Below are 27,399 nucleotides of genomic sequence, written 5' to 3'. Positions count from 1 at the left end.
TCCTCACAGAATGTCTAACAGAAATATGACCCTCGTGCACCTTTTGCAGTTCATTCATTAGGTCAACCCTAACCACTAAGCCCCTTGTCAGGTTATTTCTATAAGCGATAAGGAGCAATTGACCTTAAAAGACTGAAGCCAGGTAGAGGAGCCTATTGCACAAGGTGTCTTGGCTCCACCCTTGTGAAGTGAAACCTGCCAGGTGTGGGTCATTTGACCTTTGCTATATAGGAAGCCTGAGGACTTGTGGGGAAGTACCTCCCTGGGGGTAGTTTGAGGCTCAGGTTCTATAGGCTGTTTTTCTGCTGTCGTGGTGAAGTGGACTCAGTGTTCCCTGGTGGGCTGCTTTTTCTTCGTGTTTCCTCCCATCTCTGTGAAATAGTTTGAGTAATTCTATGTTGTTGGTGCCTCCTCAGTACAGTGAGAGCCTGGTGGCATGATTTCACTGTGAAGCCGTGTGGAAGTGACTCAAGTTCAGGAGCTGGCAGGTAAGTGTTTCTGGGTTCTACAGTTCTTTAATGTTGAGGAGTTGGAGTACTTCTTTCACCTTGTCTGTTTTCAGTGAAATTACTTCTGTGGATTCTAAGCTCCCTTTCCAGGCCTTACACAAATAATAAATAAAAACAACCCACAACCAACTCAGAAGCTCAAGTGCTTACAGTTAAGCCTGACTTTGCAGAATGTGCTTAACTACTCCTTAAGCTTGAACAACAGGCAGTGTGAAAAAGGTGCCTTAATATGAACTCAAATTAAGCCCTGTGGTAAGTAGAAACAGATTGGGATAGGTACCGGTGGCATTACCGTAACTTTCACTAAGTGGAAATAGCGAGACTGTGCAGCTCATAACAGAAATGCCATTTTCCCAACGTGAGAGTCAAAAGCAGTATGAAGAAAGCCTCTCTTCTTCCCTACAGGTCTGTGTCTCGGCTGTGGAGAAAGTTTTGGAAGAGGTCTGCCAACTGAGAGAACCTATCTTCCTCCCCATCTGTATAAACTGGTATCTGAGGTATTGGGGAAAGTGTCCTTCTGTGAAAGGCAGACAACAGAGTGGGAACAAGGCCTGAGTGATCCTGCGGTTTTACCAAGGTGACCATGCAGAGAATGTGAGAGAAAAAGAAGGAAAATGGATGCTGACATTAAAGGCATGGGTACTTGAGTTGCGAATAAAAACGATGGGGGGGGGAAAGGGGTTCTGAGGGAAAATGGCTGGTCCCCAGGGCTTTTGTGGCCATAAAGTGGGGAGCAGGACTGTGATGAGCAAGTGATAACTGCAAATGTGAGAGCTGCCTTGTCCTTCACTACTTTTGTCTTCCCAAGGCAGGTCTGAAGCTTTGTGTTGTGAACGGGGCAGATATAATGTCGTGGACAAATGCAGGGCAACTGTTCAGTAAAGAGAGTGCTGTAGTGGGGTTCAGGTTGGAATTTTTGCTTCTGTAGTGTTAAGCAAAAAGATGAGAAGAGAAATACTGTTAGCTTGGCTTTGCTGACCCCTACAGTCTGTTCAGGTTTTCTGTGGAGAAAAGCTATTTGTGATCTATAATAAGCATTGTAATTGAGACTAGCAGAGTTTCATATAAATTTCTCTGCTCTTTAGAGACCATGAACAGTTGTATGCATGCAAATAACCTTCAAGGCTGTGAAGAAAAAATATATAGCTATCATCCATGTTATGTTAGCATATCTATTAAGTGCTTTAAATCTCTAAACCCATTGATTTTACTATGTAACCTGAAAATGAAAAATAATCTTCTGAGTATGAAAAGATGAGCAGACATCTGCAGGAGGGTGTTGAAAATACTGTACTGTGTGTGTTTTTTTTTGTTTTGTGTGTGTGTTTTTTTTTTTTTTTTTTTTTTTTTAGTAAAAGTATACTGTGCCAGGAAAGAATCATTCTTCACACATAGCAGATATGCTGACAGAAGTGGCAGAAAATGGCAGAAAAGTTTTCTTAAAATAGAAGATTTTGTTAGTCTTGATGATACATTAGAAAGATAAATGTCCAACATCTCTGCATTGATGCTCTGCTTTAAATGTTGTTGAATGAATGAGCCCAGGTGAACAAACCTTGATGGATGCTTGTATTGTAGGCCTCTGTAGTAGAAGAGATTTGGCTTCTCTAGTTGAAAAAAGACCTTTGTCTTGCCATGGCCATCATGTGTGGTCTTAAGTGTTGTGTGCATCATGCAAGGGAAGGTGGTAGACTATATCTGACTGTTCTCTGGTTTGGTGAGTTGTCCTTGCCTGGATTTTTTTTTTTTTTTTTTTTTTTTTTTTTTCATATAAACCCTTGTCCAGATTCAAATCAGTATCTGAATGTCATTAGTTTGCATCTAGTCAGATAAAGTAAGTGTTGTTTCAAGATGCTTAGCACTTCCTATCTTGCTGCAATGAGCTATCTTGGTGTGAAGGCATAGTCTTCACCTTGCTTGGGTAGATGAGGCTGACTGATGACAGCTGTGCTTCTGATAGGAAACAAAATGGATCTCCCTGTGCGTTGGCCTCCACTCCTTCCTTTACAGGTGTGATCAAAACAAGCAATGTAAGTGTGTAGGAGGGCCAAAGTGAAGTGCTCTCCTCTGTGAAAGAAGTGTAGAGGTAAGTCCATGTGTGAAGCTAAATGACAGTACATATGTGAGCTAGTGTTTTCATTAGGTTAGCACTGTCTTAATCTTGTTTTCTCCTTAATTGTTCTTTTAAAAACACCACTGGCTCTGACCTTGTGTTTTGTTGCCTTGTCCAGGATCATAAGCTGTGACTGTAAATTACATGTTTTGCCAGCCTCATTTCTCTGCTGTGGGATCCTGAGTGGGATGTCTCATGTTTAGAGTGTTTCTAAATGTGGAACTGAGCTTTGCTGTTTGTGAAGGTACCATGGAACTGGGAATGGTTTTAGTCTCTGTAATAAGCTACTTTATGGACCCAGACCTTGAAGAAACCAAAGATGGTGTTGAGTTGCTGGGGGTAGTTCCTTTGTGATGTGTGACACAGAAAGTGTTCTTTCAGTTCTGTCTGCTCGGGAGTGTGTATGCATGTGTATAGGAGAACATTAATATGAATGCTGAACTGAGAACTACATATTCTTGCTATATATACAGATAATATCCACCAAATAATTAGTCATCAGTTTCTGTGAAGGAAACTGGGCATCTCAGCTATTGGTTTACTGTATCCCACTTTAGTTGGATCATCTGGATTTTCATCTGGTGTGTTATTCTTGAGCTATCAACAGTTTGGCAATCTCTTGAATAGAAACTTAATTTTCTTAAGGGATGTGTGATCGGGGGGGTGGGAATTGCATTCACAGTCTCATTTCAAGCAGTTACAGTTTGGAGGTTTTCTCTATGAGCATGGTCCTTGTTAGTAAGCATTTTTGAAAGAATAGAGGTAAGTATATGATGCTTCCCAGAGGATGTTGTGTAAGGAAGTTTCTCGTGCAAATTTACCACTCAGCCTCAACTGTTAATTTACTTAAAACAAGAGGTAAGATGGAGATCATTTTTATACTGCTACAGTAAGCTAATTCAGCAGATTGTGTTCAGTTGCAAGCATGTGTTTGGAAGGATGCTTTGCTTGGTTGGGAAGGTGACACACTACAAATAGCACATTTTTTTTACTCTACTGCACACCATCTAAACTTCCTTTGTGATTTCCAGTATATGATTCCTTCCTGACATATAATACCTATGCCACTAACTTTAGTGGCATGTCTATCAGTCCTGAAATTAACATGACGGCAGTAGTAATGACATTAATGCTGACTCTTTAAGTAAAGTTAATTATTGATATGGTGCACTTTATTTTTCAATTTTTGGACAGGAGGATGCTTGCTAAGGTTTGCTTTCTTGAATAATACTATGTGAATGGTAGGAAATACTAAGATTCCTCAATTTCCTTTTTATGTTGTAGACTTCCATGTAGACCGAGAATGTTTTTCATAAGCTCCACTGCTATAAAAGAAAGACCTGTCTCTAAATGGATATCTTCCTTTGCGTGCCATGTGACAGTGAAGATTACAAGAAGATTCAAGCCTAACAGTTGTGTAACAGGGCTGATGGAAGAATAGCTCTGAGAAGAGCTACACAACCTTTTCCACCATGGATACAGACTGAAAAATTTTGGTTGCAGAGCCGAACAAGCTATCTTGTTTTTATAGCTGACCTGTTACTTTCTCCTAATCCTTGTGTATGCTATCTGAGCACAGAGAGGGTCAGAGACATTACTGTGGCTTGCTTTTTGCTGTAAAATGGTGCATACAGGACTGGTTTCTTGTTGTCTGTGGTCAGTAAACAAGTGTGGAGGGTTATTTTTGAGTAGTCCTAATTAGGTAGTCTAAGTCATTTGTTAGTCCACAAAGTATCTAATGTGGTAGTGAGAGGACAGATGAATTCTGTGCTATGCAAAAAATACTTCATGAGTTTTTAAGACACACTAGTGCATGTGTGATGGTTTTACCCAGCTGGGCTGCTGAGCTCCACCACAGCTGCTCTCTCACTCCCACTCTGCAAAGTGGGGGAGAAAATACGATGCAAAGGGCTTGAAGTTCAGCCTGTGGGTCTTTGTTTCTATTTTATGCTTCAGATACAGCATCATCCAGACCACTTCATTTTGTAGCTCAGAAATGTATGAATCTGGGTATTGAACGTTTTGTATTTCCAGAGCATGGTGGTGTGTGAACTGTACATGAGACAGTGGATAGTTAGTTTTGGCTGTGCTTGGTTTAGAGCAACTGGCTTGTACTGATAGGTAGGAGGCAGGGAGTGTCCTAAAGAACTGGACTCAGCAATAGATTTTTGGGGTTTTTATAGTGGAATCATTGTCCTCAGCAGTGCTTAGAATGGATACAGGACAGTGCAAAAGAAATCTTTATCAGGTGATTAACAAATAGAACTTTGCGGTAGCTGTTAATAATCTTAGTGACTTTGAAGGATCAGATCCTCTGTTTTTTCTTACGGGGTGTCACTTTGCTATCATCAGCTACTGTCTTTGATGGTTTAAGGTGGTTATGCTAGAATGTCCTTGATTTTGGTTATGTAATTTTAGTCGTTCACAGCACTCACACTAAAGTCAGGACTCGAACGCTAGAAATCTGAAATTAGGCTATTAAAAGCCACAGTTTGGCCTGCGAAGATACTGGTTTCTGTTCAGGTGTGGTGTAGTCAGCAACTTGTCAATATGTGCAGTGTTGATAGAAGACCAGTGTTTGTCTGAGTTTTTAGATATTGGCCAGTCAGATTGATCCTTTTCTCTCTGCCTTTGAAAAGGCATCCAGTCCTGGGCTTCCTAGTGCACAAACAAAGGATAATTAATGGAAAACTTACCTATCTGGTATCTCCAGAGTGTTTGGAGGAGTGTTATGTGATAATTAAACAGATCTGAAGATGATCAGCTCAGAGGAAGTTTTTGACAGAAATGGTAAATGTGGACATACTGTTAGCGTTATTTCTGGAGGACTGATGTGGTTCTGGAGGAATTAGCATATAGCCCATGCTCAATGTCACCTTATTTGGACAATGCTCACTCCAACCCCTGTACTGTATGGCTAAAATTAAGAGTTATGCTTTTTGTGTCCTCTTAAGGACAGCTACATTCAGACTGTCTCCAGTGCACTACTGTCTCTCAAAAACTGTTTATCGCTCTTTGTGCAAGAGGAAGTAAAACCTTAACTATCAAACCTTACTGAGTATGTAAAACCTTGCAAAAAGAAGCATTCCAAGCCTGTGGCGATGTATGTAAAATATCAGATTCAGTGATTGTATGACCACTTTAAACCAAAACCTGGAGGCATGTGTTTAAACCCATAAACATCCCAAAGCAAACAGAAAGGTACCAGTCTTTCATAAAGTAGAAGAGCAAGAGCTTTCATGCATTGTTTTTCTTGCATGTATTTGCCCACTTCTATTTGCTTTTGCAGACTTATTTAATCATACATATTTTTGTCAAATCAGGTGATGTAAATAAAACAATATGTCTTCATAGGTCAGATAAAGATTTCTCCACTTTGATTTCAGTATTGCTGATGAAATTCCCAAATACAAACTTTGTGGACTTTCCACAGACAGCCAACATTAGCTGGAGTTGCTAATTAACCTTGTCAGTACAGTGGTCCTGCATGCTGCTATCATGCTTTACAGTATATTTCCCAGAGACTGAAGTGATTGCTCTGGCATTGCTGTAGCCACAAGGTTTCAGAATGTGATTGCTTCCTGATCTTTTTTTTTTTTTTTTTAATCCTTAGCTAAGCAGTTTTCCTTCTGGTGTCTCCATGTTGTGGTGGAAGTGCTCAGTGCTAGAAACACGAGCCTCTTCAGCCAAGAGAACCACAGAAACCCTGTCCCTTTTGGCACCCTATCTGGCTTCATGAGGTAGTTGAAGGCCTGCAGTACACTTCTTCAATATGAAATTGGTCCACAAAGATATCCTGCAATTTTAAAGCTGTGTCTAAGCTTCTGTTCATTCTCAGTTGCTGTGCCCAATTGAGACATCTGAAATGGTGTGTTGGTCATTCAGCTTTAAAGAAAGTGACTGTGGTTAAGTGGTACAGAGTGGTGGATTTCAAAGCACATCATCTGTGGGTTGGGCAGGTATTCAACATCAGCAGGGGTTAGATGACAGAGAGGAAGGCGATGGAGCAGCAGCAAAGTCAGTGTAAAGGGAGTGTTGGATGTTTTCCTGATCATTTTGTGTTGTGTCTCTTGTTTCCTTGTTAATCTGTAGCACTTCCCTTAGGTTCCTTTAGCTAATTTAGTGAATCATGGTCTGGAGGAAATTGCACTCCTTTGCTGCTTTTACTCTAAATAGTGGGCTCCTATGCTCAGGAAGCTCAACATGAGGAAGTCCTGTATCAAGAGCTGCCTTCCTGGAAAAATTACTCTCTTAGGAAAGAAGTTCCGTACAAGCCCATTCTCCTTCTGGTGAGCTGTGTTGTACATACACTCAAAGGCAGAAAGGTTGTAAATGCCCTAAGAGCAATTTTGCTTGTAGTAAGGTATTGTTTTCCAATCAGAGATGAGAAACAGAAGCAGCAATGTGAGATGCGTGCACAGCTTTAGCTATACCAAAAATATGTGATCTTAATTTACTGGAGTCATAGAAGTCTGTATCTCAAACTTATATGCAATGAAATATAAGCAGAATAATTCATGTTACCTACAAATGCACTGAATTTTGAGCAAATATATGTATATTTTACGAAGACATTTGCATCTTTAATAATGAAGTATTTTGTGTTTTCTGAGCTCTTAACATTTTTTACAGAACTGACTGGCTTATGGTCAAGGCTTTGCCCTTCAGTTTGTGAAGTGCTGTAATTGCAGGTGCTACAGACAACTTGGCTTCAGTTGCAGACAAACTGTAGCCTGTCTTTCAATGAAGACTGACCACTAGGACTCAGTTCTTCTAATTTGTCTCACTTCCTCATGCTGCATTCGGTGTTGTGCTGCTGGGTGCTGTAGGACAGGATGTGCAGAAACTCAGAAGCAAATTCTGCCTGCAGTCTATGCCTCTCCATCCTCCCTGCTCTTCTGTGGTGGTGGTACATAAAGTGTGATTTTACTAATGATAGCAAAGTAGTGCAAGCATATCAGTCCAGAATTTTTCCCGTCTTTTTTATCCTCCAGTTAGATGAGTTGCTATGTGTTGTTATATCACAAAGTACAGATGCAAAAGTTACTGAAGAAATGGTGCCAAGTAACTAGAAGCTTTGTTACTACATGAATACCTGTGCATATGGTGAGGCAGCATTTCCCACTCAGAGATAAGGAACAGGGGCAATAGCACTAGAATGTGTGCCCAGAGATAACCCTATGAATGTTTGTGAAATGGAAAACTAATCTCATTTCCTTCAGATGTATTTCCTCTAAAAAGTTACTTCCTCCAGAAGCAGTAACCACAGTTCTCAAAGTGACCTTGTCACAAATCCCTGGGACTTAATCTTATTAGAGAGTTGTCTTGTAATTTCTAAATATGAACTTTATATTCATATAAAAATATATACATATATAAAGGACAATCTTTTTGAACAGTGTTACGAACAACTTACTAAATATGAACAAAGTCTTGGAAGTTTTTTCAGTCTTTCATATTTTTGCTTTATAATTTATGTTGTGGGTCAGTCAATTGTTGAACAAAATGCTGTGCACCATCGTGAAGGCAATTCAGCAGTGCAGCAGCTAGCTTCTGAAAAGTAGGGCTTAAGAGTTTGTTATGTGAAAGGGTAGCCTAGGTTTCCCATTCAGCTGTGCAACCTTGGGAGCAATGAAATCTCTCATTACTAATGGGAAGTGGAGCCAATTACAGAAATTGGGAAATGTAAAGATGGGTTCCATAGCGCAACCATTGGCTTACTGATCATGCTGGGATGGGTTTGGACCATTCTTACAGACAGAGGAGAAACACTGTAAAGAGCCAAGGCTTGTGGGCAACGAGGAGGAACAGTGTGTATATGTGGAGCAGTCCTAAGTCACTTGGTTCAAGGATGGGGAATTTGAGAATAGTTCAGGGACTACTGAAAGAGAGTAGATGTTATGCTTAATGATTTTTAAATTGTATACTTCTTCACCTAGGATCACAGGATAAACAGGTTTCTAGACCAATGTCCTGCTCCAATAGGGTCAGCTATGGAATGGCATGCACTCATATATTGTAGTGACCCCTGATGGATAGAGTCACAAAACTTGAAGACAGCCATGTGAAGATGAAGACAGACTGATGGCACATCCTCACTCTGAGGAAAAATTGTAGACATGGAGATAGCAGTATTTTTCTTTGACTTTTGTTCTCTCAAAGTGTCTAGATTTATTTTCTCAGTGGAATTAATAGTGTACTTATGAGTACTTTGCAAGAGAAGATTTCTTTACTTTTAGCACACGATGCTTAAGTTTCTCCAAAAGGACTTGCACTGCTGATTCTGGAATGCTGCTATGTTTTGCATGTTAAGTGTCTGGCAGCTAAAATACATGTACACAGGTCCTGGGATAAGGTGACAGAAACTTTTATAGAGAATTTTTTAGGGCAAGTATCCAGTCTTAGTGAAAGGGCAAGAATTTTATTATATGCTTATTTCAGCCTCACTGGATATAAAATTATGAGAGCAAAGATTGGGGAAAAAAACAACACTTAGTAATCAATGACTAGTTGCACATCTATGGTCAGAACAGCCTAACTTGACAAAAAATTAGATAGGACTAGTTGAAATTCTGCTTTCTTACAGAACTGGTAAGCTTGTGCTCTAACTAGTAGGCTCTCTAGGGCCTGAAATGAGCCTCAGAAACCTTACAGTAGGTCGTCTGTTGGGTAGCAGGTAGAATGGGGTCCTGCGCAGGGAGCTGTGTGGGTCAGGTTAACTGGTCTGTATTGATTAGGGTGTGTGCATTCAAAACTCTGGTGTGACCTTCAGGCTTCTCTCCTGTCTTCAGCTGGCTAGTGAAGATACATGGGGCTTTTCCTCTTTATGTGGGTAGTGGTTCTTCACTGGTGCTTGTATTTGCACACACAAATGTATGGGTTGCCAAAGGAATGTCATTCCTCTTGAAACAGAAGGGTGTTTGGTTGGGTTCCCTGGGCTGAACGGGCAGATGGGACAAGGGCCATGTACTACTGTTGAAGATGCTAATACAGTTCCTGTAATTTCCCTATGCTTCATTTAAGAGGATGCAAACTTGGGGCACAGCTGTTCTTCCTTTGATTCTTTCCTTGTGAGTGAGTATGTGTACATAAGGATATCAAGAACCCTTTATTTATTATGTATTTGTTCAGCTCTAGTGATTTGCACTATGTCGGGGGGGGCGGGGGGGGAACTGTCTTGGGGGATTTTTCCAGCATGAATGTGTATGCCCTGCTGGGTTTTAGGTATGTGTGATCAGCTCTTGGTGAAACAACAGAAATGAAGCAAAAGCCATCTACCACCAGTTATATTCACTGCATAACAGTTCGTGTTTGTGGGGGACTGTTCTGGAAAAGGGCACGTGACCTCTTATGGAACCAGGTACAGCTACCAAAGCCTGTAAATGTGGTGTGATGGAAAAGAGGTAAAAGAGCAGAGCTCTTGTGAGAAGTGAGCACTGTCTTCAGTTGCATTTGTGTCACAGCAATAGCTAGGATTCAGTGTGACATACCTCTGGTGGCCCAATTTTTGCCTAAATCACAGAGGTCTGTGACTTGGCCTAGTTAAAGTGTACAAGTTCCTTAGGGCATCCCTTGTGTTGAGTGGGTAACTTTGAAGACTTTGAGAAATGAGGTCCAGCCTGCAGTAGACATCTGAGGCAGACAAAGAGGTTCTTCTGGAAACCCATAAAAGCTTTTTTCTCTGGATGGAAATGTTACTTAATCTATTTAGAATTAGTTTGTTTTTTTTTTTTTTTTTCCAGAAAATATTGCATGTTTGTTCTAGGATATAATGTCTCTTGTGCCTCCTAAAGAATTGGTGGCTTGCAAGGCATTTAATTAAATGCTTTAGTTAGTTACTGGTCCATGGCTGACCTTTGCAGGTACAGTAAATAAAGGAGAGGAACATAGAAACACTCTTAGGGATTATATGGCCAATTGGGAGCAGCTTTGGGGTAGAACTATATGAATTTCCAATTCCATTTCTAATCAGTTCTACATGACTATCCTACAGTTAGAGCCCAGCATCCCTGTAACACTTTCTTTTATTGCCCAGGAATGTATTCTGCTCCAGTGACAATCTCATCAGGTTGTCTGGTACAACTTCTCTTCTTCCTTCGTGGATGATCAGAGGAATCAGCCCTCTTCAGACAGCAGTAGTTTTTGTGCCTTTCTTTAATAATACCTTAATTCTCAAGAGTGCACTGCAAGAGGATTGAGAACAGTATGCTGTCAGGAGGTATGATGTATCTGGTGATCTTCTCTTAAAAAGAGTATTTCAACTACATCTGTAAGGTAGGTTTAAAAGTCTTAAGCATAGTGTTTTATTGTGCTTTATTGAGTGTCTCAGGCTGTTACTTTTATCCCTCCATCACATTCCTTACAGCACATAAAAGAATTTTAAGCAACCTATATATACTGTCTCTGTGATATGGCTAGGAATGGAGTCTTTTCAACTGAAATGTGAAAATGCATGTTATCTCTGTCCATGATTGAGTTTTCCATTGCTCTTTGAATAAACACAGTAAGTAATGTGAGATTTTTGCAAATAAATCTTATATGGATTTAGATTTTTCTGCCTAAGTGATGCATTTCTCAAGTTGTTGGTTTACTACTCTGCTTTTTTTTCATGATTTTTACTCCTGGAGAGATCCCCAGATCCAAAACTCTGGTGAATACACCCAAATTTCAGTTTCCAGTGAGATAAAAAGAAAAGTTTAGGAAGAAGTACTCTAGGGAAATGAATCATGGGTGAATGTGAACTTGATCTGCACACCTCTTGATATCCAGGGAGTACTTTAAGGTTGTCAGCATTGCTGGAAATGCATTTAATAGAATATGCACCTCTGCTGGAATAACTGTCTACACTTGGATGTAATTAGAACTATTTCTATAAGCCATTGGGAAATACAAGGTAGAAAGCCTTATTGTCCATATTCTTAAACTTTCATCATGTGAAAGTCAGTCTCACGGTGGCCTTCCTGAGTTTCAGAAGACTTGAATCTGGCAGTGCTTTGGTTTTGTTTCCATGGAGCTGAATCTGTTGCAATGTGGTTTGGACCTGTTCAGGGGCCACTCAATTTGCAGAGAACTGGGTATTATGGTGTTCTGCCTTCCTCCATATTCAGGTTTGACCCAGTCCATTCTGCCACAAACTAAGCTGTCAGTCTAGAAGGCTGTGTCTGTTTCCACTGAGTATGGGAGAAATATTTGTTAGCCTCTTAGCATTGTCAAATATACAGAATTACTTACCCTTTCTTTAAAATTTGTTCATTTCAGATTTTCAGGATATATAAGAATTGTGTAGTCTAAAAAGGCCATATTTTTGCTGTCTTGTCCTCAGCCAGGACTCTTCCACTTGCCTTTTGAGATTCAACTTCACAAGCTGAAGTTTTGATCCCACAAAATAATGCTTTTCAGATCCTTTTGGTACATGGACACCTAAAATGTTTCCAGTGGCGATCTGGACCTTGTACAATAAGTTTAAATCTTCTGACAAGACTTTTTTTCTACATATCTTGGTCTGGATTTGCTAAGCACTTAAAGTGGCAATACAAAGTTAGATGAGCTGGAGATATTTATATATAGTGTGTATGTGTATATATAATCTATATATTTGGTCAAAGAGTATACATGTTCTATTTAAAAGAAACATCTTAAAGCTCTTAAGTGCTCTAATTTGCTCCAGGTATCAGCAGATGCAGTTTCTTGCGTCTGGTAGCAAAGTTTCAGCAGCAGGCACAAAGGGGTAATAAAAGGGGAAATGAAAGCATGGCTGACCTGCAGCAACCTGTGGCAGCTTGGATCCTAATTTGACTTCTCCAAGTGTTGACCATTCAGAGACATGTTGTCCCCTAATTCTAGTGGAACTGGCCAAGGCCTAGAGACTACAGGTATTGTGTTTGCTGTCCTTGATAGGGTTGTTCAGTCAAGTTCTGATCTTGTAGCAGCTTGTTTGAACTTGTATGTCCCAATAGCTGTGTAATATTTTTTTCCCCCAAAGTAAATGCAAAACATTTTACCCTGCACACAGTGGCACTAAATACAAATTGTGCAGTTTCTGGCAGTTATTCCATGTACAGACTTTTTTTTTTTTCTACCATTATCATGGGCCAAAGTAGGAGAGCTATGTCAGAGAAAACTGTGTGATCGTTGCGCTGGGCTTGGACATCTGGGATCCTCATGTTCTTGTCCCCTGGCAGCAAGGTGATGGATGAGCGCTGTGATGGCAGGTAGTAGCTGGTGCTGGGACCTTTGGCAGCAGAACTGGTGCCCTCACTGAGGTCATCCTGAGCCTGTGCGCCAAGGCTGTGAGTACGTGGCAGGAGCGCTGAGACAGGATGATGCAGTGTTCTGCCATTGTCAGACCATTCACCTGGAACTGGGCACTCAGTGTGCTCCAGCGCCCCGAGGAGCACTGTGGCACAGTGCCGTCTCCATGTGTGTGCTGCTCAGTGGACCTGCCTGGGTCTCTCCCCACGTAGCTGCTCAGCACTAAGTGGAGTTGAGGGTTTCATGTGTGTGGGATGAATGTGTGGTGCTCCCCCTGGAGCTCTCTGATAGCTGTGGAGAAGTGGGAAGCACTCAGGTATGACAAGAGGGAGAATGATAGCAACTGTTATTGTGCAGAAGTCTGATTTCCTTCTGTAAACCTGATCGGTCTCATTTCAATGTCAGAGAGAGCTGGCTGGAGGGGAAGATTATGTATGAAGTGTGACAAACACGTGGATTTTTATCTTGTCAGAAATGGAAGTTGAAAATCTCTCTCCAGCTTGTCTTCTCTGTATTTTGAAAGCATGGGACTTTTCTGCTCTGCATTACTGGGTAGCAAAGTCTGCTACCCCAATGTATAAGACAATAAGAAGCAAATGAAACTGCTGCTGTGGGTTTTCTGCCTGGTTTACTTTGAGCAGAGGGTTTCTGCAGATTAGGTCCCCAGTCTGCTGCGCAGAACCTTGTCTCCTTTGCTGCTTCAGGATCCTACGTGCCATGCCCTGTTACTTGGGTGGTCCATCCTAGACAGAAGAGCAGTGTCTGGTTCAGTGGGTCTCAGACAGCCTCAGCATTGCATAGCAAAAGTCAGTGCTGTGGCAGGAAGCATGAGATGAGGACCAGTGGTGTGTGTCTCATGGAGATGTGTCTGAGGCATGGCAGACCTTCTGCAGGAGATCCCCAGGTCCTTCTTCGTCTGTGCCTCAGTATGTGTATCTGTACAGGCTGAAATAAGCCTGTTTGCATGGATTGGGCAGGAAAGAGGATCACCTGCAGGCTGTTTCTGGGATGGAGGCAAGAGGAATGAGAGCTAAAGTCCAGTTTCCCCCCAAATCTGCCTCATTCAGCATCCATGTTAAGAGCTGATGAGGAGACATTCTCCAGGTGCAACTTTATGTAGGAATGGCAACAAATTAATGATTTTGGGAGGTGGGGAGAAGCATCAGTGACCTGAGTCTGGCCTGTCTACTTTCATAAAGCTTGACACATGGGACTTCCCTGCTTTGGTTTGCGTGGTGGGAAGAACATTAATCTGTCAGACATGCTATCAGATGGTGTGGCATGCATCTGTTCAAGTGCATGGCATGTGCATTTAAGGTGTGGGTCAGCTTTGAGAAGGGGCTGCTGTAGGTCTGTTTGTCCACAGCCATGCCACAGCCTCTCTCTGCTCCTGCAGGACTGCATAAACAGGGTGCAGGTGGCTGTGTGTTGTGGATCAGGCTGACTGCTTTTATTTGAGATGCTGAGTCCCAAAGCAGCAGAGCTGCTGTGCTGTGCAACAAACGTGTCAAGCATGAGAGCTGTGGTGGAGCAGCTGAGGTAAGGACCAGCATGGTAGGTCTCATGGCAGGAGCTGATGGGGAAATCCTATGCATGTCTTTGTTGATGGTTGTCTGTAGGTAGGAGTTTGGGAGGGTCCAGGTTTATTTCCATTTTACAGCTCTGTGTGGGGCTGTAGATTCCCTGACATGAGGGCTTTCATCTGTGACCATTTTCCTAGCTAGTCCTGCTATCCTGGTACATCATATTTTGTCCAAAAGTCACTTGTTCTGAACATGAGATAGAGGAGTACCCAGACTGGGCATTTCCACTTCCTAAATAAGTTACCAAGTAGCTATGATCTCTGCAACTTGCAGTTAGAGAAACAAGCTGCATGGCACTCTCTTTATCACCATGTAAACACAAAGTTGTGTGCTTATCTTTGAAAACCTACTTTCTCTATATATAAAATAGAAAGTATTATATAATAATTATATGAAATGCATATAGAATTATATAATTTCTTGACCTGTATATAATACAAATATATAGATCTGTATATAATATATAGATATAGTATAGACCAAGAAGGAGTTCAGGGTCCAAGCATAGTGCTCTGGCTAGTTCTGTGTAACAGAATTCATATTACTCTTCCCTGCCCCAACATCTTCTCCCTGTGGTCTCAGGGGTCCTACTGCCACCACTCAGAAGCATCTTTTAGGCCTGCACCTGGTTCCTGCCTCATGGCTGCACTCCAAGTGTGTTTAAAAAATGTTCTCATGCACCGACAGTTGTAGGTGTGGATGGGACATGAAAACCAACAGGGCAACAAGCTGCCTTCCTCCCAGGACTGCAGCTCTGTAGGTCATGGCTGTGCCATCGCACCGCTGAGCTGTGGGTTTTCTGGCCTGGGGGAGATGCTGCAGCCTGCAGAGGTGGTCCTGTGCATCACCAGAGCTGCTGCATTGTTTTGCATTTCCATGCACTTAGGCTGTGGTGCTGGGCTCTGCAGCCTCCCCCTGTGTGAAGGCAGGCTGCATGCCTTTGTAGCCATAAAAATAGGTGTGCTGCTGGTGGTCACCGGCCTATTTAAAGGAAGGTATGTAGAGCTCAGATGTACAAATTTACTTCATAGCACTTCACACCTCATTTCCTACTTTACTAGCTCAGGTTTCTTGGTCTCCTATGCTCCAACAGGGACTTGTGTAGGGAATGAGTGTCCCTCCTCTCTTAAAAGTGGTTAGCGGTGCCATTAGTGGCTGTAAGGACAAAATGGCCCCCTGAGCTTGCAGCTCACCAAGTAAAAAAGATTTTACTGTAAATCACTTTTTTTTTTTTTCCTCTTGTGGTTTCTGTTAAGCCTCACAAGGTGTTTTTTGTCACAGAAAATTTCATGCATCTTTATATAAAAAGGGGAAGTATTTTCTCTGGCTACTTTGGGGTGTTGATAGCATTCATTAGTTAATATCAGAAGTTAGTGTTTGATCTCACCTAAAAATTCCTTATGTACAAAATTTGGGAGGGTTGATCTTAATGAGAGACTGCTGATTGATGGCAACACAGACAGTGCATGTGCTGTCCTCTTCATCCTGGCTGTGACTTCTTTTTTTTCACTGGCCAGGATGTTGAGGGACAGAAGGAGCCTAATGGGACTTCATACCATATGTGATGTATGGGGTGCTAGCAGTCAGAAATATTAAACTCATAAATGTACTCATTTGCCCTGGAGTCACTGCGAGGGAGACTAAATGCAGGACACCACAATGTCACCGTCATGCAGAGTCTATTCTGTAACAAAGAAGCTACAGCAGGAAGGCAGTATTTTTTTCTTTCATTTTACTGCAAATCCACAAATGAGCTCTGCAAGGCTGCTGTCTTTGACTAGGAGAGAAGGTGAACTTTTGCTGGATTTTGCTGTGGGACAACCCCCTCTGCCTTTTGCTGTTTTTCTGAGGCTCTGAGCTTTTTGGGGTTCTGTTCTGAAGTGACCCTTGCATGTACCATCTTCTTTGCCTCCTGTCTCCACCAAAGCACGGCAATCCTAAGCTCAACCAGCTCACCCGTCAAATGTGGAGGTGAAATGAAGTTGGACATGCACATCCGAGGCAGATGGCTAGCCGCAGTTTTGCAGCAGTATTTGGAGGATGAGTTTCTTCAAGTAATTTCAGCTGTACAGAAGGAAACGAAAGTGTTTCTTGCTGTAAATACTTTTCTCTTTTCTCCTTCCACTGCTCTGCTGCAAGTGTCTAAAGACTCACTTCACTGCTTTTCTCAGAGAAGGCTATTTCTGTCACATCGTAGATCAATTTAGGACTGTCCTATGCATGTATGGTAAAGGCAGGATGGTGCTGTGGTAGCCTTGAGCAAACCTGTATGTTTTAGACACTAGGAGCAGAAAGTAGACTTAATTGTCATTACTAAGAAGTTGGAGGGGCCAAACCACTGGCCAAAATGTGGAATTATCAAGCAGAGCCAAACTGTTTGAAAAACAGCACATGTAAGGGATTTAACTATTTCTTAGAAACATACTGATATACAGAATTGCACCATGTGGAGCTTTCTTAACGTAATGGGCTGCGCATCCAGGGAAACAATGCAAAAGCATAAGATCACCAGCTGCATCCTGAACTCCTGTTGCAGTTGTTTCCAAGCACATCTGCTAAGCGTGTCTGAAAACATTGAGATGCTGGCTCTAATGCTGTGGCAGATTCTGCTGCATTGCTTGTGTGCAGCACTCCTCCTCCATGCTCTGTGTGAAATACCAGTGAGTTTTAAGTCCTCTCAGAGTGTGAACAAAGTAAGCGGGGCAGTTGCACTGGCCCTGTGAATATGTGTTCAACAGGGGTTCTTCAGGGCTGGCTTTCTGGTCTCATCTCTAGGAGCTGTATTCCGAAGAGCTGGAATGGCTTTCAGGCTGTATTTGGTCTGGATTTGTAATGCAACTTAGCTTTCTATAGCCTGTGTTCTTCACTTGGGGTGGTTGTACAGAGAACCTTTTCCTTCCTGGCAGATACAATCACAACACTGGAAGAGCCCAGCAAAGTTCAGGCTGGTAAGGTAGCCCTTGTATACAGAAGGAGAGTATTCTCCCACACCTACTGCTGGTGAGGGACAGTTGTTGGTACTGCAGAAAATCAGCCTGTATATGCAGTGCTTTATCTGACTGGACAGACTTCTCGATGTGGGGATTCTGTACTTCTATAAACTGGAAAAGACCGAAAGAAATAGGTTTTTCCCCTCTGCCCAGTCTCTGCATTGGCATCTTGCTAAGTGGGGTGAGTTGATCAGGAGTGCTTTTCCTTCTCCTCACCTCCCAGTCCTAGTTTCACACTTGCAGCCTGCTCCAAGGTGCAGGACTTTGCAAAGCACACTGTGGCTCGTGTCGGTTTAGTCTGAATTCAGTCACCCAAAACCTTGCAGGTCTATTTTGTAACATTATTCAATCTGTCCAGTATGGAGTTTCTTTTCTTTTTTTTTTTTTTTTTTTCACTCTTGCTTCTGACATCATTTCCTGAACACTATATTCACTGAGCTCTGTAGCCAGATTGTCGTCTCTGCATGTGATGCAAGGAGTTCTTTAAAATGGACTTCAACTCTCCTTTTATTCTGCAGTGCTTGCTGGTGATAATAACTGTTACTGATGGTAAGTGGGATTTTTCTTTATGGCATTGTGGCACAGATTTGCCTAGGTTGTTGGACACCTTAATTTTATTCCAAGATCTTTAAGGACTCTGCCAGGCACTGTGATACATCAAGTAGTGTAACTGCTAATGCATGAAAGGAGCAGTCAGACTATGGGAAGATGTATATACATTTTTTTAAGCAAACTAATTGTAACTAACAATATAGTACTTTCCCAGTGTCTGTAAAAGCATTTCAACAGAGAACGTAAGATCCTTGTATGTAAATTGCTGGCTGGAGGGTTGGAGAGCAGTGTGGTCCTGTTCCTGACACTTGGTATGACCTTGGGTCAGTCCCTGAGCTGCTGTCATCCTGCTATTTACCCATCTGTGATTTGAGTACAGCAACTTTAATAATGTGCAGAGATACTGTGAAGCTTGTTCACGCAGACACTGCGACAGTACTCTTTAGGTAAAAGAAGCTGTGCAAGCAGCAATTATTTCAGCTATCACCTACGCTACACCTATGGCATTAATGCCCTAAGCATTTTTCTCTGCACAGACATGCAGCAACCAGGAGAAGTGGTAGAGAGAGGGTAGGGTCATGTAAAATCTGGGGAGAGGAAAGACCAGCTGTTCAGACTCGTGTCACTGTGTGCATGGTGACAATCCTCACGGTAGCAGCAAAGAAAGCTAACCTTTATAGAAGGCATACTGTCACCCTTCCTGCTCCTCTGATTTTTTTTTTGACTCCTGGTGTCCCCAGACTATTGATAGGGATGGGTCCCTCTTACATCTGACCTCAGTTTTTGCCCTTTTGGGGGGCAGCTGAGGATGGATGGACAGACAGACACACAGAAAGCTCACTGCCTACACTCTGTGCTCTCCTTCCAGGCTCTGTCACCACAATTGGTGCGCTCAGTGGCAGCTCAGCTATGTTTCCTATAGGACTTGAAAACCTGCAGAACCTCTCCAAAATGAGCAAGGACAATGAGAGATGCTTCGTTAACATGGTAAATGGTACTTGGTTGGTCAGCTGTGGCACATGTTACAGACGTCTGAACTTGCAGAATGGCTCTCTAGTGCTAAGGAGTGTGGAGAAGGAGGATGAAGGAAATTATGAGTTTGTTTTTAATGACATCACCAAATCCTTTGCACTGGAAGTACTTGGTAAGTGACTTTGTTAGCAATAAATAGCTTGTGAATCCGTGAGCCTGTCTGGAAGCTGCTGCCTTGAATTTCTTTTAAAGACACCTCTTGAGCTTGCAGGAGCTATAGGGGCCTCTGGAACAGAAGGCACAGCTTCATAAGTCTCAGAGCAGGAATGGTGAGCATAAGCTAAAGAAATGCTTTTGACATCCGTGTTGTCAGTCTTTCCTGCCTGTTGAGCCTCCCTTCGAGTAGCCAGTCAGTTGAGCTATGTACTATTTTTTTTTCCTTACATAAAAGGCAGCAGCATAAAGTATTTTTAAAGCTGAGTCTACAGTATATAGACATGCAGCTGGAGATTTCAGTCCATTTCTAGAACAATCTTCCTGATGGGTCTCATGAAGAGACTGCTTTGTGCAGTTGCAAAAAGGTAGTGAAAGAGTCCAGGTATGACTTTGAGTTTTTTCCTGCCCACTATCAGCTTTGAGGTCAGTATCTCCTGGGTCTGTGTAGAGACATGCAGTAGGTACCTTAATTTGCCAGGCTCTCTGATGTCATCCCTGTGGCCTCAGCATTCCCACTCCCCTTCATTTACCTGGTCATCCACCTGTGGACTGAAAAGAAGGAAATGGAGTCACTGATACAGAATCCAGCTTGTTGCTTGGGTTAATAGAGAGAAGGCTTAAACAGGTTCAGCCCCTTGCTGAACATTGCTCTAGATAGCCACTAACCATGGGTCTTGTCCTCATCTCCACTGTTCCTTTTACAGAGCTTTCACTTAGAAGTTTTTAAGAGAAATTGAAGTGCATGAAAGTGTAATGAAAATGTCAAAGCAAACTGATCTCAGTGAAGACAAATGAATCCTTACGCTGTTCAAGTGCAAACAAGCAGAACTGCCACAGAGAGTAGGTCAAAGATGTGACTCCTTGGCCAGAAAAGATCAGGGGCTTAGATGAGAAGTAAGCAAAGATTGCAAAGTGCCCTGGTTTTTACCTCTATTTCAGTGAACTTACTCTGGGAACTTTTGTCTTCTCCTTGAGTTCTGTTGCCACATAAAGTTAGGGAAACAATTTCACAGCAAAGGAATTTCTGGAGGTAGTAATTTTAGTTGAAGTTGATGTCATAGTTGAGGAGGGTGATTTCTGAGCTTGTTTACATGGATGATTTGCATAGATATTCTCAATGCAACTCTTATGGTCATAAAACCACACAGCCTCTCTGTTTAGTCTGTATTTGCAAAGTAGCAGATTGGTTCCTTTTAATAGATTGTTTTTCTGATTTTTCTCTCTTTTGTAATACGATCATCAATGCGTTCCTTCAGTTTCAGTTGTCCTAGCCTGGGCCATTCTATCTGTGGATGTCTTGTATTGGTACCTATGTTAGGCACAGGCATGATCTGTACTAATTTCTCACTAAAACAGAAGTAGAGACAGTGATAGCAAAAGTATCTGGTCAAGGAGAGGGCTGAATCTCCTCTGAAGCTACAAGTATCCATTGATTATGGAAGAAGCCTCTGGCCCCCAGGTGTGTCCATGATCCTCAGATCATGGGTTTCTGTTGCTATCTTTATCAGTTTCTACATGGAAAATGAAGAGAAGCTGTATTTTTGTGATGTCCCCGGAACATTGACCAAGGGGCAGCAGTAGGGTTGAGTGAGTCCTGCCAAGGGCTGGGAGCAGACACTGAAGAGTGGTTACTAATTGTTGTGCACCCTGGCTAACAGCAAATGCCGTAGGAGTCTTCCTGGTAGGAAAAGCTCCTGCCCAGTTCTCAGTCACTGCTGAGTCTGCTCATTGTCTCTCTTCCCTCCCCATTCCTGTTGTCCTGTGTTGCATGACCAGAGCCAGCCATTGCTATCCAGTGCTTCCCTGATGGGACCGTAGAGTTGTCCTGCAACGTGTCCAGCAATGAGAGGATGAGATTTGAGTGGCTGCTGAATGGCAGTGAGCTGAAGACCTCTGAGGCTTGCATTAAGGATGGTGGGAAGAAGGTTCGCCTGGACAGAACCATGCCTGGGGAGTTTGTATGTGAGGTTCACCACAAGAACGGCATCACGAGGTGCGGGCCCATTGTGTTGTCTTGCAGCTATGGTGAGTAATGGCATCGCCAGAAAACTTCCCTCTTGGTCTCTTGTGGTGGGAATCTTAGGACTTGTTGTTGTCAATATAAAAATGAGGTCTTCTGTCTTCAGGCAGCTGCCTTCCAGACTTTACCACATCCCCCGTTAGAAAGTGTCCCATTGACTTCCTTCTTCCTGCTCTGTCTCAAACGGAGCCTACAGTCATAGAAAGGGTGAAGCTTTGTTCAGCAGGTCCTTCTCCCCAACTCTGCTGCCAGGAAGGATATCTGTATTTCTTTTTCTACTTCCAATGATGGGGATTCTGTATGCTCTTAAGAGTCAGTGTAGAAACACGAGATGTTTCCTACTTTTACATCCACCTGTTACCCTCACTGCCTTGCAATTTGTGCAACATCCTTGGAAAAACATTTATTCTAATCCAGCAGCAACAACAGGGCTGAATTCAGATGAGGTGTTTTGCCTCATCTCTTCTCTCCTTGTCTAGACCACCAATACAAAGATATACCAGAGCATATAAATATCTTTATCAGCCCTGCATTATCAGAGGTGTGGTAAAGATGTAATTTACTTAAAAAAAAAAAAAAAAAAAAGTGTATATATTTGTGTCCCTGCTTGGGTATGCACTTCTGTGGGAAGGCCATGACTTGATCCCTTTGCAAGCTCTCTATAAATGCTGAGTAACCTGCTTTAATGAGACAGTAAATCTGGATCCTAGGATTGCCATAACCTCATGATGCAAAGCACTGGTTAGTGTTGTAAGCTGACTTTTAATAAAGAAAAAAAAAATCAAATTGATTAGATATTTACTTGCATCTCCAGTAGTAAAGTTTCGAAGGTTTTTGTCCTCCCTGGCAGTGAAGATGTCATCAGAACTGTCAGGATAACATGATTTAACTATAAGACTTTTGACTGATTTAGTCATAAGTAATTTAACATAGCTTTGCTATGTTAAATTATACTGTGCAATAGCACCTAGTGTTTTAGAAATTGCCTGAAATGTTCCAACTCTACAGCAGATTGGGTACTGTCTTTTCTCAAGACTGGCGTAGAGTTGGTAAAAAAGCAAAAATACTGACCTAAGCACCAAATTGTGTGCTCTGGCACTTGACAGAAATGCCATGGGCTGTTTGTGTTTGGTTGCATTGGTGCTGTGGGCCAGCCTGTACAAGTTTGGCATTTGTGATTGTGGAGCAGCAATCTGAATTTTGTCCAGTTGAATTGGCCAAAAGTTGTTCAGCATGGTCAGACCCAAGTTAACTGAGACACTGGGGAATGAGGATGCAAATGTCTGTGAGCTCTGAATCAAGATAAACTACACAAGTGCTGACAGCTACCATTGTTTATTCTGGGTGGCTGCCCAGTCCCCTGGGTGCGATATCAGTTTCTCATTTCCTCTTCAAAAGCCCACGAGGGAATTTGGTGATAGCTCTGGGATGAGCACATGCATAAACATGTACTGGAAAGGGCGTGAGAGCAGGGAAGTAGCAGCAACTTTACTTTTTAGTCACCAAATGCAGCCGCATTCATAAGAAGTGAGCTAAAGCCATTTTTGATACTAGAAAAATGAAGAGAGAAATAAGTTCAACTAAATGAATTAATGACTAACTCATTTTGTGCGTAATTATTTGTTCCAAACAAAGGGATAAATATAGTTTTTCCACTGTTGTTCCAATTCAGGTGCAAGATCTATTGTAAAAGCAATCATTTAGGCAACCTGTTGGCTGATGAAATTAATTTTAAGTGTTTAAGACAATTTGACAGAAATGTTTATAAATTTCCAAGGCACCAAAGGGCTCTCACTGTGGAGAATCTAAAACAAATGGCTCAGAAATTTACAAGTCAACATACATAAAAGGATTTTATTATTCATATTTTAATTACTGCTTGTTTTATTTTTGATTTTTTTTTTTTTAACATATTTCATCTTGGAAAGACTTTCTGAACAAATGGCAAATTTTTAAGAAATATTCAAGACTATTTTCAACATTTTATGCTTTGGACAATATTCTCTTGAGTTTTCCTCATAGGAATTAAAATGATCAGGACAATGATTTCTCATTTGCTCAAAGTTTAATTTTGAGCCTAGACTTCTAAAAATGTGGTAACTCTCCTTATAGAGGTTGGCCAAGCAGGAGAACTGTGCTGATGCTGTGCTGCACCCAGCTCAGGAAGGAGTTGTCTGCAGCCTTCTTGGAGGAACCTGAGTGGTGCTGCCCAGAGTTTAGCCAGAGTGTTTTTAAAAAGAGAGGTGCAGGGAAAGTGAAGAAGTTCTGTGTTTGGATAGCTGCTCTGGTTCCTAGTTGTTCAGCCTTGCTAAGTGAAGCTACTGCTGTCTTGTTCAATGGGGCTGAGTAGCAGGCAAGAAGAGATCCCAATGATTCAAAAAGCTATGGTGAGGTTTAGCGTGCTTTTAAGGAATGTATAGTACAGAGATATTTGAGCTGTTGCCTTTTTCCATGTTGGGATGAAGAGTTTTCTTACTGGATACCCCAGAGTGGAACAAATTGTCCTAAAGGAGCGTGTCTGGATGGATCTCTCTCTCCTGCAAGCCTGTGACGGTCTCTGCCTGCTTCGCTGCTCACCCTCACTACAGCAGTCCCTGCTCATATGACCTGTCACAGCAGCCTTGAGCAAGGGTCTCTGAGCTGGGTAATAATTACCACCAGCGTGTGCCTAGCCTTCTGCTCCGCCATCTGCAGCCTTAGCCTCCTGCTAGGAGTTTTGCGTGATCTCAGCTGGGGAGGACAATAAAGAAAAATCCTTCCCTGAGCAGCAATGAAATCTTCCCTACAGCTTTGGCCCTGGTGGCTGGATTCTCTGGTGTCTGACAAAGTCAGATCAGAGCCTGCACTTCCTTTGAGGTTGGTGTAGTTGCTATACTGCTATCTCAAGTGGATTCTCTGAAGCCTAATCTGAGCACTGACGGCAGACTGTGGCTCTCCTTTCAGCAGGAGATGCTAGCTTAGGTCTTCTTCTGGGCTTTCTGTTTCACAAAACTTCTTGACATAAAACTTCTTGAAATGTAGCATCTTTAAAACCATCACCTCCTCCATTAAATTTGATCAAGTGTGGATTATCTGAGATGTTATTGGTCAGAGTAGACAGAAACAGACAAATACACACAGCATAGTTGTGTAAGCCTCTTACATAAAGAAAAATTCCATACAATGATTAAATGATGTGACATAAATGATGATATGCTACAGCTCATAATTTCTCTCAAGAATCCTTGAGAGAAATGGGCGGCGGGAGCTGGAGTTGGAGCTGGAGCAGTTGCAGGAGCTGGGACTGGAGCAGCAGTAGGAGCTGGAGCTGGAGCGGCTTCAGGAGCTGGAGCTGGAGCTCCAGCCCATCTCAAGAATCCTTGAGAGAAATGGGCAACAGTAATGCCCATGTGCCCTAATCTGTCTGTGGGGCTTTCTCCAGCCGGGAGAAAGAAGCTTGCCTGCCCTGGCAACTAACAATGCTGTCCTTCTTACAGGAGACCCGCTGCAGTACCCATTGTTCATCTACATCCTGGCAGGATGTGCAGGGGGTGCAGCTATCCTGGTGGTGGTTGTGTCCTCAGTCATCTGCTGCTGCATGAAGAGGAAGCACAAGTTTATCCCAGTGCCTTCAGGTGAGTGGGGAGCTCTGTTGCCCCTGGGGTGGATCTGCCAGAGGATAGTGTATGTACAGGTTGGGGCAGAAATAGCCCCAGCATGAACTGGCCTCACCTCGGTGGTTAGTCACTTTCCATCTAGCTCTCCCTTGACCCAGCAGAGCAGAAACCTACTCACGGAGAGGCAACCGTTAGGAGTGGTGGGATCTTGAAGAAAACTGTGTTTTTCCTCTTTTCAGTTTATATTTGCTTGTGTGTGCCAGAAGGAAACACAGCAAAGTGTTTTCTGTGAGAAAATGGAGCCCCCTTTTGGGCCTGATCCTGACGGCTGCTGCTGGCTGTCCTCTGTCAGCACCTGTCCCCAAGTGCTCACTCCCTGCGTGGCCACCTCAAGCTGTGATCCTGGCAGCATGGCCAGGCTGGTCTCTGTCAGGCTGGCAGTGGCCCTCCATGCTGGCATCTGTCTGCTCTGGGAGTGGGGCCAGCACCATGTGAGGGGGAGCCACGAGTGGGTGCTGGAGGCCTGGCCTTGTGGTGAACGTTCCAGTGCTGCTGGGGGCCTCTTCCCTTCAAGTCTCTGATTTTTGGCTTTTCAGAGGATGAAAAAGATGACGGAATAGCGATGTCAGTGGTCTCCAGTGAAGCTGTGAAGAGCCCCCCCAATGGAGACCATGTGGAGGCTCAAGCTGCCCAAATCGACTGCCCTCCAGTGCCAGGTGTGTCCAGTGACTTGTTTCACGCCAGACAGCCTGCTGAGGAGGGTGAAATGGACGTGTGGGACAGCAGGGAGGGACCTGGCTGCAGAGGGAAGCCTGGGGATAGCTAGTGCGGGCTGCTAGGCCCGTTCTGTCTGGGTGACAGAAGTTGCAGCAGGTCGCTCATCAGTGCTGTACTGGGTAGCTCTTGCCCTCAGCCAGCCGTGGGATGTAGCAGCAGTCTTCTCGAAAGCGTCCTGCAGAGGGTGCTGCCAGCAGGCTGCATGCTGCCTGTGCCACTGTGTCCTGTGCTAAAATGTCTCTTAAGAAAAACAAACAGCAACCCCCACCCCAAATTAGCAGCTTTTCCGCAATTTTTATCACCCCTCTCCTTTATCATCAGTTTGATTTTATAAGAATCAGCATTGTTTTAGTAGGCAGACGTCTTCTTTGGGACAGCATCTACCAATATGCTGCAAACAGGGCTAAATCCTATCAAAGTCAGAGGTTTGCATATTTCCTTAAACTGGGGCCAAAATAGGAATACAGCCATATTTTATATCCTCCAAAATAACGGATAATGAAACCCCACTGCTTTTGCACAGTGTGGTCAAGAGAATGCAGCAATGAAAACCCTTCAGAAATCTGTGAACACTTGATATTAATACTCCGCTTTTTGCATTGTTTCCCTCAAATTTATGTCACAAACATGAATGCTCGGCAATACCTTCTTTAGTAATGCATCATCAACAGCTGAAGTAGGTCCAGTGCAGACATCATTACACAGGTCATAGCTCAGCTCTGCTGCCTCTGCTCCCTTTGTCCTTTGCTGTACTGTGCATGGCCTCTCACCTGCTTGGCTGTGCTTTTTGTCTATCCTTAGATGCTTCATTGCTCTGCCTTCAGTTTATTAAAAGCACTTATTAAAGAAGAATCATAATTAAATCATTGTTAAAGAAGGGAGCATCATAATTAAATCGTTGTTAAAGAAGCATTCATTGAATATAGTGCAAGAAAGGGAAAAAAATGCAAGTCATTCAGGTAGTTGTTTAATATTAATATAAATAATGTAGAACTTGTTTCTATTTTAAAAAATTCCACAGTATCAGTTTGACTAACAAAACATCCCATACTTAATTTTTCTACAACTTAGTAAAAGCAGAATTGCATGTGGGAAGTGTTAAGGTGAGAACATATTAAAAATGTACATTTAGCCAGCTTTTATGATTCAAATAAAACTGAATAGATTTGGATTTGGTATGTTTTGGTATATTTTGGTTTGCTGGGCCCTGAGAGCTTCAGCACCAATGTGTCTTGCAGAGGAAGCTCCATAAATGAGTAATTATAAAGCATATTGAAATGTGGCTTGTAGAAGCCTGGGGAAGGGGGTGCTTGAGCTGGTTGGGCAGCTTGCAGCAGTGAGGGCTGGGGAGCGGAGGGGGTAACTTCCACAGGGTTAAATGTGTTGCACACATGTGTAAGCTGTTTCCCCCTTCTTTTCCAGATGCTGCCCAGATTGGTCCAGGCACTGAGCCCTTGCCCCTGGTGGAAGAAAATTTTCCAGTGGTGGTAGAACCTGAGGAAATGCCAGAACAGGAGATGATAGGTTACGTGGAAAGCCAGGAACATGCCTCAGACTGCTTCCCGGACCCAACTGATGACTAATGTGACATGGTTGCTGTTTAACCCTCTCCTGAAGCCTGTGACACCCATCCTTTGCATCCCATAGTCTCACTGTGTATAAGAATTGGTCTGGAAAATTTTAGCAGGGGAAAGATGTGATGTGTCAGGCCTGCTATAACCTCATTTAAAAAAAAAAAAAAAAACAAACGTGTGGCTCCAAGGCCATGCTACCATGGGCTGGCAGGTTCCCTAACAAAACTGGGCAGCTCTCTGGTGCTT

At 42.8% G+C, this 27,399-nt stretch overlaps 1 protein-coding gene across 4 annotated transcripts; it reads left to right on the top strand.

Annotated features, from left to right (window-relative positions):
* Window positions 1-250: 250 nt before the first annotated feature.
* On the top strand, window positions 251-27,378 carry LOC311430377 (uncharacterized protein). Of its 4 annotated transcripts, none has more exons than XM_084506904.1 (8): window positions 257-337; window positions 417-488; window positions 915-1,142; window positions 18,867-19,142; window positions 20,963-21,211; window positions 24,683-24,820; window positions 25,399-25,518; window positions 27,002-27,378. In XM_084506904.1, exons 3-8 carry the CDS (start codon window positions 1,124-1,126, stop codon window positions 27,160-27,162), a joined length of 963 nt encoding a protein of 320 aa, XP_084363030.1. In that variant the 5' UTR covers window positions 257-337; window positions 417-488; window positions 915-1,123; the 3' UTR covers window positions 27,163-27,378. The 4 variants fall into 4 exon arrangements, with proteins under 4 accessions (XP_084363032.1, XP_084363030.1, XP_084363031.1 ...); XM_084506905.1 differs by having other exon boundaries at window positions 319-337; window positions 422-488; XM_084506906.1 differs by lacking the exon at window positions 915-1,142 and having other exon boundaries at window positions 251-488.
* The last annotated feature ends 21 nt before the right edge of the window (window positions 27,379-27,399 follow it).

Source organism: Aythya ferina (genome assembly GCF_964211825.1).
Source record: "Aythya ferina genome assembly, chromosome: 1".
Taxonomy (NCBI): Eukaryota; Metazoa; Chordata; class Aves; order Anseriformes; family Anatidae; genus Aythya; species Aythya ferina.
The sequence above is the reverse complement of the archived record's forward strand: the minus strand, read 5'-3'. Positions and strand labels throughout refer to the sequence as shown.